The 18,389-nt window shown below is 39.7% G+C and overlaps 1 protein-coding gene across 3 annotated transcripts in view; it reads left to right on the top strand.

Annotated features, from left to right (window-relative positions):
* Rspry1 (ring finger and SPRY domain containing 1) overlaps positions 1–18,389 on the top strand; it is a 54,264-nt gene that overhangs the window by 14,698 nt on the left and 21,177 nt on the right. For all 3 annotated transcript variants that reach the window (XM_008834904.2, XM_008834906.3, XM_029564410.1), the window contains exons 2-7: positions 4,684–5,188; positions 11,651–11,703; positions 12,583–12,695; positions 14,286–14,412; positions 15,339–15,397; positions 15,922–15,988. In XM_008834904.2, the coding sequence (XP_008833126.1) occupies positions 4,839–5,188; positions 11,651–11,703; positions 12,583–12,695; positions 14,286–14,412; positions 15,339–15,397; positions 15,922–15,988 (769 nt within the window). In that variant the 5' untranslated portion in view covers positions 4,684–4,838. The remainder of the gene's footprint in view (positions 1–4,683; positions 5,189–11,650; positions 11,704–12,582; positions 12,696–14,285; positions 14,413–15,338; positions 15,398–15,921; positions 15,989–18,389) is intronic.

Genomic DNA, 18,389 nt, shown 5'->3' with positions numbered 1-18,389 from the left:
TAGAGGCCCTCTATATCTATAAGGCGTATATGTATCTCTATATGTGGTATGTGTGCACACGTGTGTGTGTGTGTGTACGTTCATGTCCCTGTTTTTTATCAACTCACCTTTAATTTTGCCCTTGAAACTTTTAACTTCTCCATATTTTTTAAAAAATACCTGCATATATGGGGTATCGTCTAAGCATTTTAAAATTATACTAAAATTTTTAAAATAACTTTTAAAATTATACTAAGTATAAAACTCTACAGTAAGGAATTAATTTTATATCCCATTTATGCAAGTCCTAGGAAAGTAATTTTAAGTAGAATAAAGTTTAGGAATTGAAATCCAACAAGCTGCCCTCTTCACAGGCACCCTCAACATTGTTTCTTATAGATTATTCCTAATAGCTTTTCCTCTGTTACTATCAAACTGTAACTTTTATAGGAGTCCCTGTTCTTTCTCCTTCAAGTCTTTGTTTTCTGGGATTTAGGATTTCCTTGACATTCTGAAATCATTGCAAGTTATTTTTAAAAATATTTTTATTTTTTGAGAATTTCATAGACTGCATTTTGATCATATTTACTACTTCCACTCTGCCCCTAACTGTTCCCAGATTCACCTCTACCTCCCTACCTCCCCCAATACCCAACTTTGTCTTTTTTTTTTTTAAATCCACCAAGTCAAATTTGTGTTGCCCATATACTCCTGGGTATATAGCTGTCTACTGGAACAAAGTCAACTTATCAGTGGTCACACTCTTAAAGAAAACTGACTTTCTCTTCCAATAGCTATCAATTGCTAGTAGGTCCTCAGCTAAGAGTAGGATTTCATGGCTACCTTTCCCCACTCCATGCTGAGATTTTGTCTCATTTAATCTTACACAGGTTTTGTACATGCTGTCACATCTGCTGTGAGTTCATATGTGCAACTACCAAATTGTGTCCAAAACACACTATTTTCCATGTAGTACTGCCTTTGGCTCTTACAGTCTTTCCGACCCTGCTTCTGGGATGATTTCCTGAGCTTTGGGAGAAGGGTATGTAATATAGATGTCCCTATTTAGGGTTGAGCACTCCTCAGTTTTCTGTCCAGGCAAATTGTGGGTCTCTGAATTCATCACCATCTACTACAAAAAGAAGCTTCTCTGATGAGGGCTGATAGTTGCATTAATCTATGGGTACAGTGATAAGTCATTGGGAGTTGGTTTAATACTATGTCTTTTTAGCAGACTGATAGTATTAGCTTCTTGCCTAGGGCCTATGACCTATCTTGCCACTGATAACAGTGCCAAGCATGGGTTCCATCTTGTGGAGTAGGCTTTAAATCCCGTTAGAATGTGGTTGGATACTCCTATAACATTTGTGCCACTTTGCACCAGTGGGTATGTCTTGCCAGACTGGTTGTTTTTGTAGCTTATAGGGTTCACGTCTGGGTAAGATGATGACTACTTTTCTGCTATTGTAGTGTGCATAGGCACCTTCCAGCACTATGAAAGCTAGCCAGTAGGGATTAAGCTTCCAGGTCAGTGCCAGGTTGATTTCTCCATGTTCTGTGACTTGAATACCTGATTCATCTTCTTTGCCTAGTTATGCCTTCCCCAATTTAATGTGTCTGGTTAGACTAAATCTGTTGTTTACATCTTATGTCTCATCTTGCTTTGCATACTGATGACATGGGAAGACTCTGGAGAGAGAGACAGAGAGACAGAGAGATATTTGCTAGGTAGCCCTTGCAGGCCTTTAAAAACTCAATCCAGGGATGGCTCAGCAGTTAAGGGTACAGGCTGTTCTTACAGAGGACTGGGGTTTAGTTCCCAGCATCCACATGGCAGCTTACAACTGTAACAACTCCAGTTCCAGTGTATTCAACACCCTCCTACCTTCCTCTGGTCTCTACAGACACTGCATGCACATGGTGCACTTATATACATGCAGGCAAAACACTCATAAAAATACAGTATTTTTTAAAAACCTCACAATCCTGTCTCAGCCTCTAAATGATAGAATTATAGGCATGTGTTCTTAAATATCAGAAACCAGTATAATTTATAAAACCCTTTCAGCCATGTAAAGTTAGTCCTAGTTTCTGTGTCCTCTGTCCTTTTAAATATTGAAAGCTCTTGATTACTCTCTAGAGGGAATTGTACCCTGGTCTTCACAGCATTGAAAATGTCATTTGCTTCAACTTTTTGTGAGTTTTTGGAGGTAGGTGGATCTCTGTGAGTTCGAGGCCAGCCTGGTCTCCATAGTGAATCCAGGACAGCTGGGGCTACAGGGAGATTCTGTCTCAAAAAGACCAAAAAAAAACTACTTCCAACCGAGTTCTTATATCACATTCCTACCTATATGTTCAGTCACATCCTTTTAAGTACAACCTCCAAATGTAAAGATAGCCTTTGTGGTTTGGGGAAATCAAGAATATCTTTGGTATTGCCTGGTTGAGCCCCTGCTGTCTTGGTAGTACAAGGACAGATAGTATTTGCCCATTCCACTCCTCCTCTCTCTCTCCTCTCTGGGCCTGTTTCCCTTTCCTATATGTTCCCTTTCCTGTATGTTTCCTCTCTCTCTCTCTCTCTCTCTCTCTGTGTGTGTGTGTGTGTGTGTGTGTGTGTGTGTGTGTGCACGCGCGCACGCTTTGGTATTTTGTGCTTCCTTACTCCTATGAAGAGCCCCCTCCCAGCCTGACCTCTGTACCAGTTTAACTCAAACAGCATGACTTTTCCCCTTCTCTACACAATTCCTCCAGGCAGCTGATGAGTTTTATAGCTTCCCTGCCCTGGAGTTTTTCTTTAAAACTCTGGTAAAATTGTCCTTGAACTTAAAATTTTTTTTCTCCATTATCTTCCCCCCCCACCCCGTTTTTCCCCGTGAATTATGAACTGGGAAAATATTGAAAATAATTTACTGTAGATCTATCCAGAATAATGGAAGTATTTTCTTTTAAATTATGATGTTATTTCTATCTAACCCTGAGCTAGTACTCAGAATATAGAGAATCAGTTTTCAATAGCGAAATGCTTTGTATAGACTACTCATTGTAAGTGCCATTCTTAATGTAGCCTAGTCGCCAAATGCCAACTTGTTTTATTGTTGGAGGTTTTTGTTTGTTTTCATTTTATCTACCATATCTTTGCCTATCTCCTACTTTAGGTCTTCTTTCCAGAACTTAATCAAATGTTCTCAGCTCAGTGAAGAGCTATTTCTACCATTTGGTTTTATAGTGATAAGCACATTGTGTGGGATGGGAATAGCCATCCATGGATTCCTAGAGGTCAAGGACTGTGCCTTCCCTGTTTTTATCCTAGTCTCAGCCTGGTGCTTTGGCTCAAGGTGCTTGGAGTATTTTCAGACAAAGATAACCAGTGTGTCTTAACTTTGTAGCACCAAACTAATCATATCTTTCATCATAAATTCACATTTCTCAAAACAGAATCTTGCTTAACAGAAACTTTGTAACCACTTACATGATCTCTATAGTGTGTGTGTGGGGGGTGTTTGTGTGTGTCCCCGCTATGTTACATGTTTGATACACTCATGTGAGTAGGGGGTGTGAGAAGCCAAAGCAAATTGTTGCATGCCCCTGGGGAGGTGTGTAGAGGTCAAAGCAAATTGTCCAGTATCTTCCTCTATTACTCTCTGCCTTATAGCCTTGAGACACAGAGTCTTTGACTAAACTGGAAACCTGGTCATTTTAGCTAGGCTGGCTGGCTATGTGCCCTTCAGATCTGCCTGCTTCTGCTTGCCTGTGCTGTTGGAGCACTACTTAAATGTGGGTGTTGGGTATTCAAACTCAGGTCTTCATGCTTGCAGAGAAAGCACTCTTACCCATTAAGCCATTTCCTGAGCCCTGATTTCTATAAATTCTTGATTCCTGATTTCTGTAATTTCTATGCCTCCTTTGGGAGATCTGCATAGTTTTAGTCATTTAAGAAGAACATTCTTTTGTTATCAGATGGGACCTATGATGTTTGTATCATAACATTTTAACAACAGACATCTGTAATACTTTATTTGAAACATTTTAAATTGTCTCATATGTTTAAATAAAGATATGACTCATTTTTTAATCACAGAAGGAGCCCTTGAAAAAAATTGTACACCTTTTTTAAAACGTATTTCTGTAGAGATGAAAAGAATTACATATATGGTTTTAAAATGTTGATTAGAACTCCTGTGGCTTATAAAGATATGGTTTGGCTACTGACTTTATAATACAATAAATGATAAAAATGAATTATTGGAGTTAGTGAAATAGCTCAATGGGTAAAAGCAGTTTCTGTGCAAGCCTGATGACCTGAATTCAATCCCTAGGACCGACATGGTAGAAAGAGAGAACAGACTCCTGAGAGTTGTCTTCTGACCTCCATATGTGTGTCATGATATACAGGAGCTCAAACACACACATCCTACACACATACATACAATCATAATAAATAAAAGTGCTTTTTAATTTAAAGGAGTCATTGTTAGTTCCATTAGCCAAAGATACTTCTTTTATGTTGGAAATATGTAAAAATAACCTAGAGGTGATTCTTCGTTGTAATTTGAAAACCAACTAGAAAAATTTAGAAAAACCAACTAGAAAATTTCTAAATTTCTAAAATTTCTAAAAATTTAGAAAACCAACTAGAAAAATTGGAGTGATTGAGTAGCCAAGATCATTTATTAATTTTCCTTTCTTTTCATTTCTTTCTTGTAGAATTGCCAGTGCATGACCAGCATCCCTGGTAGTTGATAATGTTGGAAATCAGCTATTTGACTTTCTCTGGCATTCCGTTGTTAAGAATGAATAGGATGCAAGTTCTTCAACTCCACACTATGAAAACAGTACTTGGAAAACTGAAAACTATCTAAATGATTGTCTTTGGTTGGGCTGTGTTCTTAGCAAGCAGAAGCCTTGGTCAGGGTCTGCTGTTGACTCTTGAGGAGCACATAGTCCACCTGTTGGGGACTACAGGTGCCACTACTACCATGGGTAATTCCTGTATCTGCCGAGATGACAGTGGAGCAGAAGACAGTGTTGACACCCACCAGCAACAGGCCGAGAACAGTGCAGTTCCCACTGCTGACACCAGGAGCCAACCTCGGGACCCTGTTCGACCTCCAAGGAGGGGCCGAGGACCACATGAGCCAAGGAGAAAGAAACAAAATGTGGATGGGTTAGTGCTGGACACACTGGCAGTAATACGGACTCTTGTAGATAAGTAAGTATCTGACTTACTGTTACCTCCAGTGTTGTGGCAAAGTGTTCTGTCAGGAACCACAACTTTTGGACTCCTTCCATTCATTTAGGATGTATCTGCCAAGCCTTGTGCTTATAGGCCAAGAGAGAATACTTATTTCTCCTTTGATGGCAGAGTAAATTACAAGGTTTGATGTTTTTACTTGCTATCCTCTACTCCTGTCTGGAAATACCTAAACATTTGGTACAGAATAAACTCTGGTGAAAAGTATGATCCTTATTAGGGAATACAGTAACTATGAAGTGAGTTTGTGTTGTTTGCTGCAATAGGAAATAGTTCCCTGAAGACTTGGTACTGTGTTTGCCCATCTGTTCTGCTGACTAGATTCAAGACGAGTTGTCTAACCAAGAGCTTGGGTGCATGCAACTTCTGTTGGCAGTTGAGAATGGGCAAAGAAAGCCAGTGGCTCTCTCTCTCTCTCTCTCTCTCTCTCTCTCGCTCTCGCTCTCGCTCTCGCTCTCGCTCTCAGCTTGGGTGCATGCAACTTCTGTTGGCAGTTGAGAATGGGCAAAGAAAGCCAGTGGCTCTCTCTCTCTCTCTCTCTCTCTCGCTCTCGCTCTCGCTCTCATTTTAATATTTCTCATTTGGCCTCTTAGATCCATTTAGGAAAATTGTAAATTGAAACTGCAGGGCACACCTGGGCCTGTGTTCTCTTTCCCCTACTTTGTGTAACTCTGAGAATAAAATCCCAGATTGAATGACAGTGAAATTAAAGGGTATTATTCAAAGAAAACTTCAGCTTCAGGTTGTTTAGCTTAGTAAGGGCATCACTTTTAGACCATGATGTTCAGATTTTGGCCCAGGCACTTACTAGCTGCATAGCACTGAGCAAGGTACTTCTTCAAGCTTCAGAGCCCTCATCTGTAAATGGGAATGGTACTTTTCTTACAAGAATTATCACAATATAATTTCTATAAATCATCTGGTATAGTGCTTTGTACACAAAATTGTTCAGGCCAGGCGTGGTGACACACGCCTTTAATCCCAGCGTTTGGGAGGCAGAGGCAGGTGAATCTCTGTGAGTTCAAGGCCAGCCTGGTCTACATAGTGAGTTCCAGGACAGCTGCGCCTATAGGGAGACCCTGTCTCAAAAAGACCCCCCCCCAAAAAGAAAATTGTTCAATAGATGGTAGTCATTTTTTTTAGGTTAATTTGGAGTTCTGCTAGGCCCTGCTAGGAATTTTATTAAGTACTTAATAATCACATTAATAAAAGCCTAAATTTTATAATTTTAAAAAACAACATATACCTACAAAATACAAACAAATCCTTAGAGCTACATTAGACTCTTCCACACAATACTGGAGTTGTTTTTTTGTTTGTTTTTTGAGATGCAGTCTCACTATGTAGCCCTGGTTGATGTGGACTGCATTATGTAGACCAGGCTGGCCTTGAACTCACAAAGATTCGCCTGCCTCTGCCTCCCAATTGCTGGGATTAAAGGTGTGCCCTACTATGCCTGACATAATACTGGAGTATATGTTGGTCTTCAAGAATAATTTTGGGGGCTAGGGATATAGCTTAATGGTTATAGCACTTGCCTAAAATCCAGGAAGCTCTCGACTAGGTTCAATCTCCAGTTACACAATTTTTCTTTATAAAACTTATCCTTTATGCTATTTAATTATAATGAAAAGTTATCCAAATAAGGAAGTAAACCACAAGCAATATTAACTTAAGCCCATTAGAAAAACAGGTGCAGAGTAGATTTTGATGCATTTTAAAGGAGAATGAGTAACGGATTTAGGAGCAAGGTAGAAACCTTATTTCCAAGTTACAGAACAATATTATAAGTGCCCTTGTTCATACAATTCATTATTCACTTAAGAGAGGCAAGTGATATACACCTGTTCATACCTTAAACCTCTTTTTATGGACTGATAAGTATAACTTCTGAGAATGGAAAAATAAAGCAGATATGTATGTATTGGTAAAGATGATGGCAGAAGCCAGGCATAGTGGCGCACGCCTTTGATCCCAGCACTTGGGAGGCAGAGCAACCGGATCTTTGTGAGTTCAAGGCCAGCCTGGTCTACTTAATGAGTTCCAGGCCAGCTGGGGCTACAGGGAGACCATGACTCAAAAAAAAAAAAAAAAAAAAAAAAAAAAAAGAGATGATGACAGAACAGAATTCAGACAGTTTATGAACATGGATGTATAACCTGACTTTTTTTTCCCAGTACTGGGGTTTGAATCTAGGGCCTCATCAGTGTTATATAGATGCCCTACCATTGGGCTGATCACCAGCTCTTCTTGTATTTTTTAATTCTAAGTTTCCAGGATTGACCTTGAAATTAGTAGTAAACCAGGCAGTCCTTCAACTTGTAATCTTCCTGTTTTGACCTCCTGAGTAACTGGGATTACAGAGTTGTGCTACTAGACCCACCTTTACAGTGGAATTATCTTTTGTATTATTATTGTATGTATGTGTGTGTGTGTGTGTGTGTGTGTGAATGTGTGTGCGCATTCATGTGTAAGTGCAGACACATGCTTGCCACTAGCTCAGATGTGGATATCAGAAAACAGTCTCAGGTGCCCATCCTCACCTTCTACCTTGTTTGTGACAGAGACAGAGTCTCTTTTTTTCTTGATGTTACACCAGGCTAGCTGACCTGAAAACTTCCAGGACGTCTGTCTCTGCCTCTCAACTCTCTGTAGAGCTCTGGGAGTACAGCCATGCACTTACAGCACCTTTTATTTGAGTTCTGACATTAGAAATCAGGTCCTCACACTTGCGTGGCAAGTGCTTTACCCACTGAGCCATCTCCCTGGACTTACAGCATGATTTTAGAAGCTATTAAAGGGGAATTTTATAATTCACAAAGTTCATGGGGCTGTTAAAACAGAATATGAAAGAGCAATATGAAGGGTAGGACAGATGGGCTTAGCAAGAAGATACCCACACTTGTCACAAAGGGCAGATGTGGTAGTTATAATTGGTATGTTGTTTACTTAGGAAGGAGTGCCACTAATATGAAGAGAGTGCTGTCCTCAATGCCCTAGCAAGAGAGGTGCTATAGAAGAGAGTTTTATGGCTTCTGGTTTGCTGGTGCTAGCTGGCCAAGACGGACAGTACCTGAAAGGGGGAGTGAGGATTGAAAGAAAAAATAAGAGACAGAAAAGATGCTTGGGAGGGCTGACAGTAGTACCTGCAGCCCTGGTTTATTTCACCTCTGCCTTTTTATACAGAAGATCGCAATTAGTTTCAACAGCTGTTTTTCCCCACCTGAATCTGAGGGTCAAGGAGTGATCAAATACTTCAAAGGCTTCTTTGATCTTTTTGTTTACCACTATTGCCTCCAGGTCAGGTATTGTGAGGCTCTCCATATAAACACATTCCTCCTGATTAGGCAGATTAGATACTGGTGTGCATAACACAAACTCAGTAAACAAGCCTGCCACAGCTCAATGTACATAATAGACTGGTTCCTACAACTTTTGTTTTGAACTATGCCTCTATACCCAGCTCTCTTGTGTGACTCTCTGTCTCATTTTAACCTGTGTACTTTGAATCTAAAGTCATGTTCTTTAGTTCTAGAAATTTCTCAGTAATTTTTTGAGACAGGGTCTTAGTATTAGCTCAGGCTGACTTCAAACTCAATCTTCCTCCTACCTCTGCTTCCTGAATGCCAGAAATATAGGCATGTAGAACCACACATCTTTCAATAGTTTCTTCTAATTCATTCACTTTTTCTTTATGGCATATCTGGATTCTTTCCTTTTTCGTATGTGCTTTTGGTTTTTGTTTTGTTTTTATGTCTTTATAGTTAATGCTCCTGAAAATATGCTTATTTTTAAATCATTTTAAGGTTCTGTTATTTGTATATTTTAATTACTGACTCAGATTGTTAGTGATCTTAATGTAGTTATTTTTTATGTGTTTTGGAATTTAATTTGCAGCCTCCTTTTTTTCTGAGACAGGGTCTCACTATGTAGCTCAGGCATGCCAGGAACTTATAACCCTCTGACCTCAGCCACTTGACTGCTGAGACTATAGGCATGCTTTGTCATACCTAGCTGTAGACTCCTCTTAATAGCACTTTTTCCTCCGTTGTATGTATGCCTTCATGACATACACATTCAAGGGCTGCTCTACTCTCCCTGCTTCCAGTAAGCATAAATTGAAACCCATGGTTCTTAGTTTCCTGCTCTGTAAAAAGCTAATAAGGCCTGTCACAAAAATTTTGGGTTTTTTTTTTTTTTTTTTTGTATTTTGTTTTGCTGCCTTGTCACTGAAGACTGTATAAACACTCGAGTGTAACTTATGATATGAACACTTGGAGCTCAAATTACCATTCCCAAGTTTTTCAACTATTTTCATCAAGGGGGATCTGTGCCCTGGATGCACTTTCCCATCTCTTCTGTAGATGAAGGTTTTGTCTCATTACCTGGAAAGCTTAGAGCTCCCAGTCCTCTGTTCAGGTCTCAGTAAGAGCCTAGTGCCCATCTGTTTTAACCTCTGCCTCCCATCTAATTGCTTCTCTAGTTTCATTTCACAGGGCACTTATCTTCTTTGAGCACAGGGATGTGTTTGTGTCTTTTGTGTTCCTTTTCTTGTTAGCTGCTGGTTCTGTTGCATTTTATTATTTTTCTCTTCTTTATCTCATTCTCCTCTATGTTACAACCTCCAAATAGCAGTAGGTAGCCACCGTAGTGAATTTAAGGTAGGTTCTTCCGGTTTCCGAACTTATGTTTGTTTACCTCTATAAGGGAAGAATATATTTTTTGGGGGGTTGTTTTGTTTTCTCTGAGGCAGGGTCTCCCTATAGCCCCAGCTGGCCTGGAATTTGTTATTTAGACCAGGCTGAGCTCAATCTCACAGAGGTCTGCCTGCCTCTACCTCCTGAATTCTGGAATTAAAGACATGCTACCATGCCCAGCAAAGTCCTTTTTTTTCTTTTCTTTTGAGACAGGGCCTCTCTTTATAGAGTTTAAGGTCAATCTGACCTTAAACTCAAGATCCCCCTACCTCAGTATTGGGATTACAGGCATGTGCCACCATGATTCCCAGCCTAAAACATTATTTATTTGGTGTGTATGTGTGTGTGTGTGTGTGTATGTGTGTGTATACAGGGACTTGAGTAAGACAGTGCACATGTGGAGGTCAGGACAACTTTCAGGAATCTCCTTCCACTGTAAGATCTGAGGACTGAACTTTTTTTTTTTTTTTTTTTTTGAGACAGGGTCTCCCCATAGGTGCAGCTGGCCTGGAACTCACTATGTACACCAGGCTGGCCCTGGAGCTCAGAGATCTGCCTGTCCCTGCCTCCCAAGTGCTGGAATTAAAGGTGTGTGCCACCATGCCTGGCAACCCTATAACATCTTTTTGAATAATGATTTCTCATTCTTATGAACAGACATAAGATATGCAAAACAATTAGCACCTTATAAGCACCTGATCTGATAGTAATTTTCATATCACAGACTCATTCTGAGTATTAAATGACTTAAGAAAATAGTTTTTCGTGGTTTGTTTTGTTTTGTTTTTCCAGAGTAGAAAACAAAAATCCAAGGCTGGGGAAATGGCTCAGTGAGTAAACTGCATGAGTACCTGAGTTCAGATCCCCAGCACCCATGTAAAAGCTGGACTCAGTTCTACGCATCTGCAACCCCAGCATGGGGGGTGGGGGAGTGGAGATAGGTGGATTTCCACTGGCCAACCATTGTAATTGAAGTAGTGAACTCTGGGTTCAGTGAGAGACCATGTTTCAAAAAATAAAGTGGAGAGAGACATTTGCACACATGCACCTATACACATAGATACACACAAAGAAAACATATCCAAAATTCATAAATTATGAGTCCTTAAGCAATTCAAATTATTCTCGTTTGATGGGAACTATTTCAGCATTGAAATCCCTCTTTAGAATTTCTTCAATGACAGTATGAAAACCCATTAAGGTATTTAATGCCATTTTAGAGAAGTATCTACATTATTAAAATAGTTCATTTTGCTTTCATTTTTGGATTATATGAAGTTTAGGCAAATAGTGATTTTTTTTTCAGAATAATTTTTACAAGCACAGTGTTTCTGTAGGCCCTTCCTTCCTAAGTCCTCAATGGGATTGCCATCTTCCATCCTGGCATCTCCTTGAGGTAAGTATGAGGAAGGTGCCTGCCTGGCACATGTTAGGTAGCATTGGGTCTTGGGAGGTAAAGCTGAGAGCTGACTCTGGTCCCCAGTTTTAGTCCTGTACTTTTACTCCAGGACGTACAGCGAGCCATGTGTGTCCCCATCTGCCCGTTTTGCTTGAGCATACACAGCATAAATCTCACAGCTGTAGTTCTGGTTGTTTCTTCCATCTCTCCTTACATTCCATTCATGTTGATTTCTTCTTTCTTTCTGCCCCATACTTCCAGCTTGAATTTTTATTTGGAATTATCATTTCTCCAAGTTTAATGTCTTTAATGTTTGTTTTTCAGTGATCAGGAACCTCCCTATTCAATGATTACATTACATGAAATGGCAGAAACAGGTATTTTTAAATTTTTATTTTAAATACTTCCTAGTGAATTAATAACAATAAAAAAAAAGGTCTGGCCACTTTTTAAAGATAAAGGATCACATAAATGCACAAATGCCACAAAGGTAAAATCCCTGGATATGTGGAAGTTGCTCTGAAGACGTGTAATAGGCATTGTACAGCACATCCTGAATGTTGAGCTGTATGTCTCAGTGAAGGTTCTCATTTGAACTTATGAGGGAAAAAATGTTTTTTCTTGTCCTAGAATGGAGAGGATAACTTTTATCTTTCAACATCCTAAGTATCATTCTAAACTAGAACCAGCTTCTGAGTTTATTTAGTTAAGTCCTATGAAGTAAATGAGATGCTAAAACTGTTTTAATCATAATTTGAGATCAAAGTGTCCTGGTTACTTTCTATTGCTATGATAAAACACTCTGATCAAAACTTTTCAACTTGGGGAGAGGAGGGTTTATTGCATCTTACACTTCCAAGTGATAGTCCATCTTTGAGGGAAGTAAGGAAGTAACTCAGGGCAGGAACCTGAAGACTGATACTGAAGCATGGACCATGGAGAAATACTGCTTACTGGCTTGCTCCTCTGGCCTGTGCTCAGCCTGCATTCTTAAACAACCCAGGACCACCTGCCCAGGGGTGGCACCACCGACAGTAGGCTGGGCCCTCCCACATCACTCAACAATACCTATAACAAGGTTTTGACTCCACTATGTTGACTAGATATTGATGATTATATCGGTGCCAGATATTAGCTTCTTTAAAACTGCTGTGTGGAGGCCAAAAGTATTTCTATGTTAATATGAAGTCCTCTTGTATGTTTTCACATTTCCAAAATAGTGACTCCATTACATAATCTTCTTGATTTGCCCCTAGATGAAGGATGGTTGGACGTTGTCCAGTCTTTAATTAGAGTTATTCCATTGGAAGATCCATTGGGACCAGCTGTTATAACCTTGTTACTAGACGAATGTCCATTACCCACTAAAGTAAGTTAATCTTTTATGAAACTGTCAGCTGTGTCACCTGTGCACAGGATGAATAACCAGGGAAGCATTTCGTGAATGCATTTTCTCTTTCTACATTTGAGATATTTTATTTAATAGTGTGTGAAGTTTTATTACTAGTGATGTGCTATATCTTCTATCAATAGGTTTTAGTTTAGCATTTGCTAATGTTTAAGTTATTGTATCTGCAATAACAATCTTTGTTTGGAAGCTAAAAGAGAATGAGTTGATTTTATCTTTCTCTGATAACCAAAGTTTTCTAATAAGAGAGAAAAGTATTGTACTGAAAGCACTTGAGTCTTACTCAAATATATTAAAGATTTGTATAACTTTGATTATGCTTTACTTAGGACAAAAATATTAAACTTCCATTATTTTGGTTTCTATAATCTACAAACACCCCTCACCCCCCACCCCTGCTTTTAAATTTGGATTCTGGTATCTTTTCATTGACATTTGGACTCTATAGGGGAAAACATGAATAGAGAGGAAAGTCTTTATAGCCTAGTCATTGATGGGTTGGACATTACCTATGCTTACAGAGGTTTCTATGTTTAATATGCCTCAAAAACTGGTAGGATTTGTTCTTAGTTGGTAAATAAGCCAGGCATGGTAGTGCATATAATCCCAGCACTTAGAAGGTGGAAGCAGGAATACCAGTTCAAGGCCAGCCTTGGTTATATAGCAAGTTTGATTGTAGTCTGAGCTACATGAGGCCCTGTCTTAAACAAACAAACAAAATAACTTTTTTTAGTAACTTAAAAAAAAGCTACATATGGTGGCTCATGCCTATAATTCTAGCATTTAGGAAGCTGAGCTAGAAGATTGCCTTGAGTTTGAGGCCAGTTTGAGCTACATAGGGAATACTAGGCCAGCCTGTAACTTTGTCTCAGAAGAAAGAAAGTAACTTTTTGCGTGAACATCACTAGGTCCAAATTCTTTTTTGTGGTTTTGTTTTGTTCTAGGAGTTGTTTTGATCTTTTAAGGCAGGGTCTCATTATATATGTTTGGTTTCTTTTTGGGACAGGATCTTGCTGGCCTTGAACTCACTGTATAACCCAATTTGGCCTTAAATTCACAATCCTGCCTCAGCCTCCTGAGTGCTGGGATTCTACATATGCACTACCATTCCCAGGTTAATGTAATTAATCATAGTGAATAGGTTTAGTCTGGTTAATAATTTAAGAGTATAATGTCATAAACTGGTCATGGTGGTACATGCCTGCCATCCTAGAGGCAGAGGATTGCTACAGGCCAGTCTAATCTACATAGTGAGTTTCAGGACAGCCTGGGCTATGTACACCAAGACCCTATCTCAAAAACCAAAAGTATAATAATATGTATTTGCTGTACCTGATACATTTTGAACGAAATGAAATCTTGCATGTGAGAAAATATTCACAGTGATCAGATATTTTCCATCAATAATACCATTGAAGTCATTAAATAATTTTGTATGATCATTCCAAGTTCATTAAATACCTGTTTGTTGCTTTGTCCCCAAGAATTCTCTGGAAAACACCCTGCAGGGAGTATATACTCATCATTCTACTTGTATGTTTTTGTTTATAGGATGCACTCCAGAAATTGACTGAAATTCTCAATTTAAATGGAGAAGTAGCTTGCCAGGATTCAGGGCATCCTGCCAAACATAGGAATACGTCTGCAGTCCTGGGCTGCTTGGCTGAGAAACTAGCAGGTAATTCTAGGAAACACCACAGAAGTTCTTGTTTGACATTAAGGGGAGATTTGCATTGTAGGCCTTTGACGAAACCTGTTGTAGAAAAAAAAAAAAAAAGGGAAAGAAGCCAAGTATGGTAACACCTAGAATCTCAGTAATCTCAGTACTTGGTAGGTATAAGCAGGAGGATTGGGAGTTTAAGACCAGCCTCCACTGCATAGCAAATTAGAGGCCCGTCAGAACTATGGGAGACCCTGTGTCCAAACAAAAAGACAAAAATGGGCTAAATCAAAGAAAATTGCTCAAAGAACACAGCTAAATGCAACCTAATTTAGCTTCATTGATTTTCAGAGACATTTAAAACAAAAATGGCATATTTATTTGCTTTGAAAGTAAGAATAGAAGCTGGGCGTGATATCTCAGGCCTTTAATCCCAGCACTCAGGAGGCAGTGGCAAGTGGATCTCTATGAGATCAAGAACAGCTTGATCTACATAGGAAGTTCCAGGCCAGCTGGAGCTACAGGAAGACTCTGTCTCAAAAAAAGGGGAGAAGGGAGGCTAACTATAGTATAACAAATAATGATTACATGCTTTTATAATGAATATTACCAATTTTAGGATTATTAGCAATAAACTACATGTAAATAATTGCTACATATATATAGTGGAAGAAACAATGGATTTGAAACCAGAACATGTGGGTGCTAGTTCAGACTACCATGACTTTTTCAAGATTCTAAAGCTAGTCACTTCATGGTGGTCTCAGTTGGTCAGCTATGAAATGGGGATGGTATTGTAAACAACCTCAGACAGAAGGCCCAAGTTTAAAATATGTGCATGAAAGTACAGAGTTCAACCAAAATGATTTGTCATTAGCTACCAATTAAAATTAGCTTGACATAATTAATTTTAATTATGCCCAGTGTTTGTTGTATTTGTTTAGGTCCTGCAAGTATAGGTTTACTTAGCCCAGGAATACTGGAATATTTACTACAGTGTCTGGTAAGTAAGACATCAAAATTTGTTATTCTTGGTTATCTAGAATTGTTTGTTTTTCTCAAATTGCCAGCATAGTCCTTGGCATAGAGAATCAAATCAGTTGTGAATTTTATGTACAGGTGTTTCCTGAGTGTTTATTCATTGCCTCCTATGTTTAAAAAAAAAAATGAGATGGGAATGTATTACAAACAAAAGCAGCTGAGTTTGTCTAGTTTTAAATTCAGTCATAAAATAGCTGCTACAATGTTCTTGTGTGCCCTTAAACAGTCTACCAAATGGTAACAAAGACCCATACGGTGGAAACAAAAATGGCATGCATTCCAATATCAGCCCAGGTTTTCAATGTATACAAATCTATTCCTGCCCACCCTTCTCCTTACTGCTTCTGCTCTTAAAACTGCCATCCTGCAATTGTAGTGGTTAAGGACTATGGCAGATGTTATCTAGCACATATCAGGCAAAAAGATGAAACTGATAGCTTACTGCCTCTGTAGGGGAGTGATTTTCACTTGTTTGTTGTCTTTCAGAAATTACAGTCCCACCCCACAGTCATGCTGTTTGCACTTATCGCACTGGAAAAGTTTGCCCAGACAAGTAGGTATAGTGGCTTCTTACACTAATAATCTTCTGTGTTGGTTATAAAAATCTTAATTTGGGGGACTGGAGAGATGGCTCAGTGGTTGTGAGCATCGGATCTGAGTTCAGCTCATAGCACCCACAAGGTAGCTAACAACCATCTAGAACTTTAGTTCCAGAGGATCCGATGCCCTCTTCTGACCTCTGTGGGCATGGCATGACACAGGTATACTTACGTATATCCAGACAAAACACCCATTCACATAAAATAAAATAATTTTTTTTTTCCAAGCCAGGCATGGTGGTGCATGCCCATAATCTCAGCACTTGGGAGGCAGAGACAGGCATATCTCTGTGAGTTCAAGGCCGGCTGGTCTACTTAATGAGTTCCAGGCCAGCTGAGGCTACAGGGAGACCCTGTCTCAAAAAGACCAAAAAAATACAAATAATAATAATGTTTTTCAAAATATTACTTTCTTAGTTACAGGATGAACATACACTTTGAACTTCATTAAATATCCATACATTCTAATTTTCTCTGGGTAGCTACTTCAAGGCCAATAAAGTATAACAAAAACAAAAGCATGAGGTTGGAGAGATGGCTCAGTGGTTAAGATAGTAGATCTGCAGAGAACCCAAGTTCAGTTCCTAGCACCTACATCAGGTGGCTCACAACCACCTGTAACTCCAATTCCAAGGGATCAGATGCCCTCTTCTGGCCTCTATGTGCATGTGCACATATGTGGTACACATATATACGCTACAACACACACATATACACATAAAATAAGCAAATCTTTATAAACAGTAACAAGAGGACTCAGCAGTTAAGAGCACTGGCTGGCAGAGGACCCAGGTTTGGTTTACAGCACCCATGTGGCAGCAAACAACTGCCTATAACTCCAGCTCCAGGGGATCTGATACCCTCTTCTGATCTTTGTGGGCATTGCATGCACATGGTGCACTTACATACATGCACACAAAACACTTGTATAAAAATAAATGAAAAAAATTTTTAAACAAAAGCAAAGATTTTTCTTGCCTAAAACTCCAAGCATGGTGACTGCTTACTTTTTATGGCTAAAAATGTAGTGCTGAGGGTCTAGAGAGATGACTCAGTGGTTAAGAGCACTTGCTATGTAGTCATGAGGACCCAAAGCCAGGCATCCCATGCATGCCTATAATCCCAGCTCTGAGGCAAACAAAAATAGGAGGATTGCTGGGGCTTGCTGACTTCCAGCCTAACCAGAAAAAATACAAATCTCCAGTTCATGGAGAGACCCTGCCTCATAAGGAACAGGTAGATGGGAGCTGGAGAGATGGCTTAGCAGTTAAGAGCACTGGTTGCTCTTGCAGAAGACCCAAGTTCAGTTCCCAGCAACCATATGGTGACTAACAACTGTCTGTAACTCTTCTTCCAGTATATCTCATGCCCTCTCTGACCACCACAGGTTTGCATGTACATGGTGCACATATATACCTGTAGGCAAAACATTCATACACATAAAATTTAAAAAAAATAAATCTTTAAAAAAATTTTGTGATAGCCAGACATGGTGGCACATGTCTTTAATCCAGTACTGGGGAGGCAGAAGCAGGATCTCCGTGAGTTGGAGGCCAGCCTGGTCTACATTGTGAGTTCTAGGCCAGCCAGAGCTGCATAGTGAGACCCTGTCTCAAAAAAATCTTTTTAGTGATGATGGGACTAGACAGATGGAACAGCAGTTAAGAGTGCTTGCTCCTGTAGGCATGGTATGCATGCCTTTGATCCCAGCACTTGGGAGGCAGAAGCAGGCAGATTGCTGTGAATTTGAGGCCAGTCAGGTCTACATAGTGAAACCCTGTCTCAAAAAAAAAAATAAAAACAGAAACAAAACCAGGGCTGGAGAGGTGCTCAGTGGTTAGGAGCACTGGCTGCTGGCTGCTTTTCCAGATGACCTGGACTTAATCCCAGCACTCAAAACCATCCTTAACTCTAGTTCCAGGGGATCCACCTCCCACTTCTGGTCTCCATGGGCATGGCATGATACAGGTGCACCTATATACATGTAGGCAAAACACTCATGTAAAAAATAAATAAAAGTAAAAAGCAAAAAGTAAAAGTGCTTTCTTCTCTTCCAGAAGATCCTAGTTTGGTTCCCAGCACCAACATTAGGTGGCTTACAACCTGTAACTCCAGCTCCAGGGAATCTGATGCCCTCTTGTGGCTTCCAAGGGCACTCACGCCATGTACATGGACATTCACACTCATATACATACACAGAAATAAAAATAAATCTTTTTAAAAAATGAGTGATTCGCTGGGTGTGGTACACTGGGGAGGCTGAGAGGCAGGCGGATCTCTGTGAGTTCGAGGCCAGCCTGGTCTACATAGTGAGTTGCAGTTCAGCTGGGGCTACAGAGAGACCCTGTCTCAATT

This window comes from Nannospalax galili, unplaced genomic scaffold, assembly GCF_000622305.1.
Source record: "Nannospalax galili isolate Female #2095 unplaced genomic scaffold, S.galili_v1.0 scaffold957, whole genome shotgun sequence".
In the NCBI taxonomy this organism is placed as follows: domain Eukaryota; kingdom Metazoa; phylum Chordata; class Mammalia; order Rodentia; family Spalacidae; genus Nannospalax; species Nannospalax galili.
The sequence above is the reverse complement of the archived record's forward strand: the minus strand, read 5'-3'. Positions and strand labels throughout refer to the sequence as shown.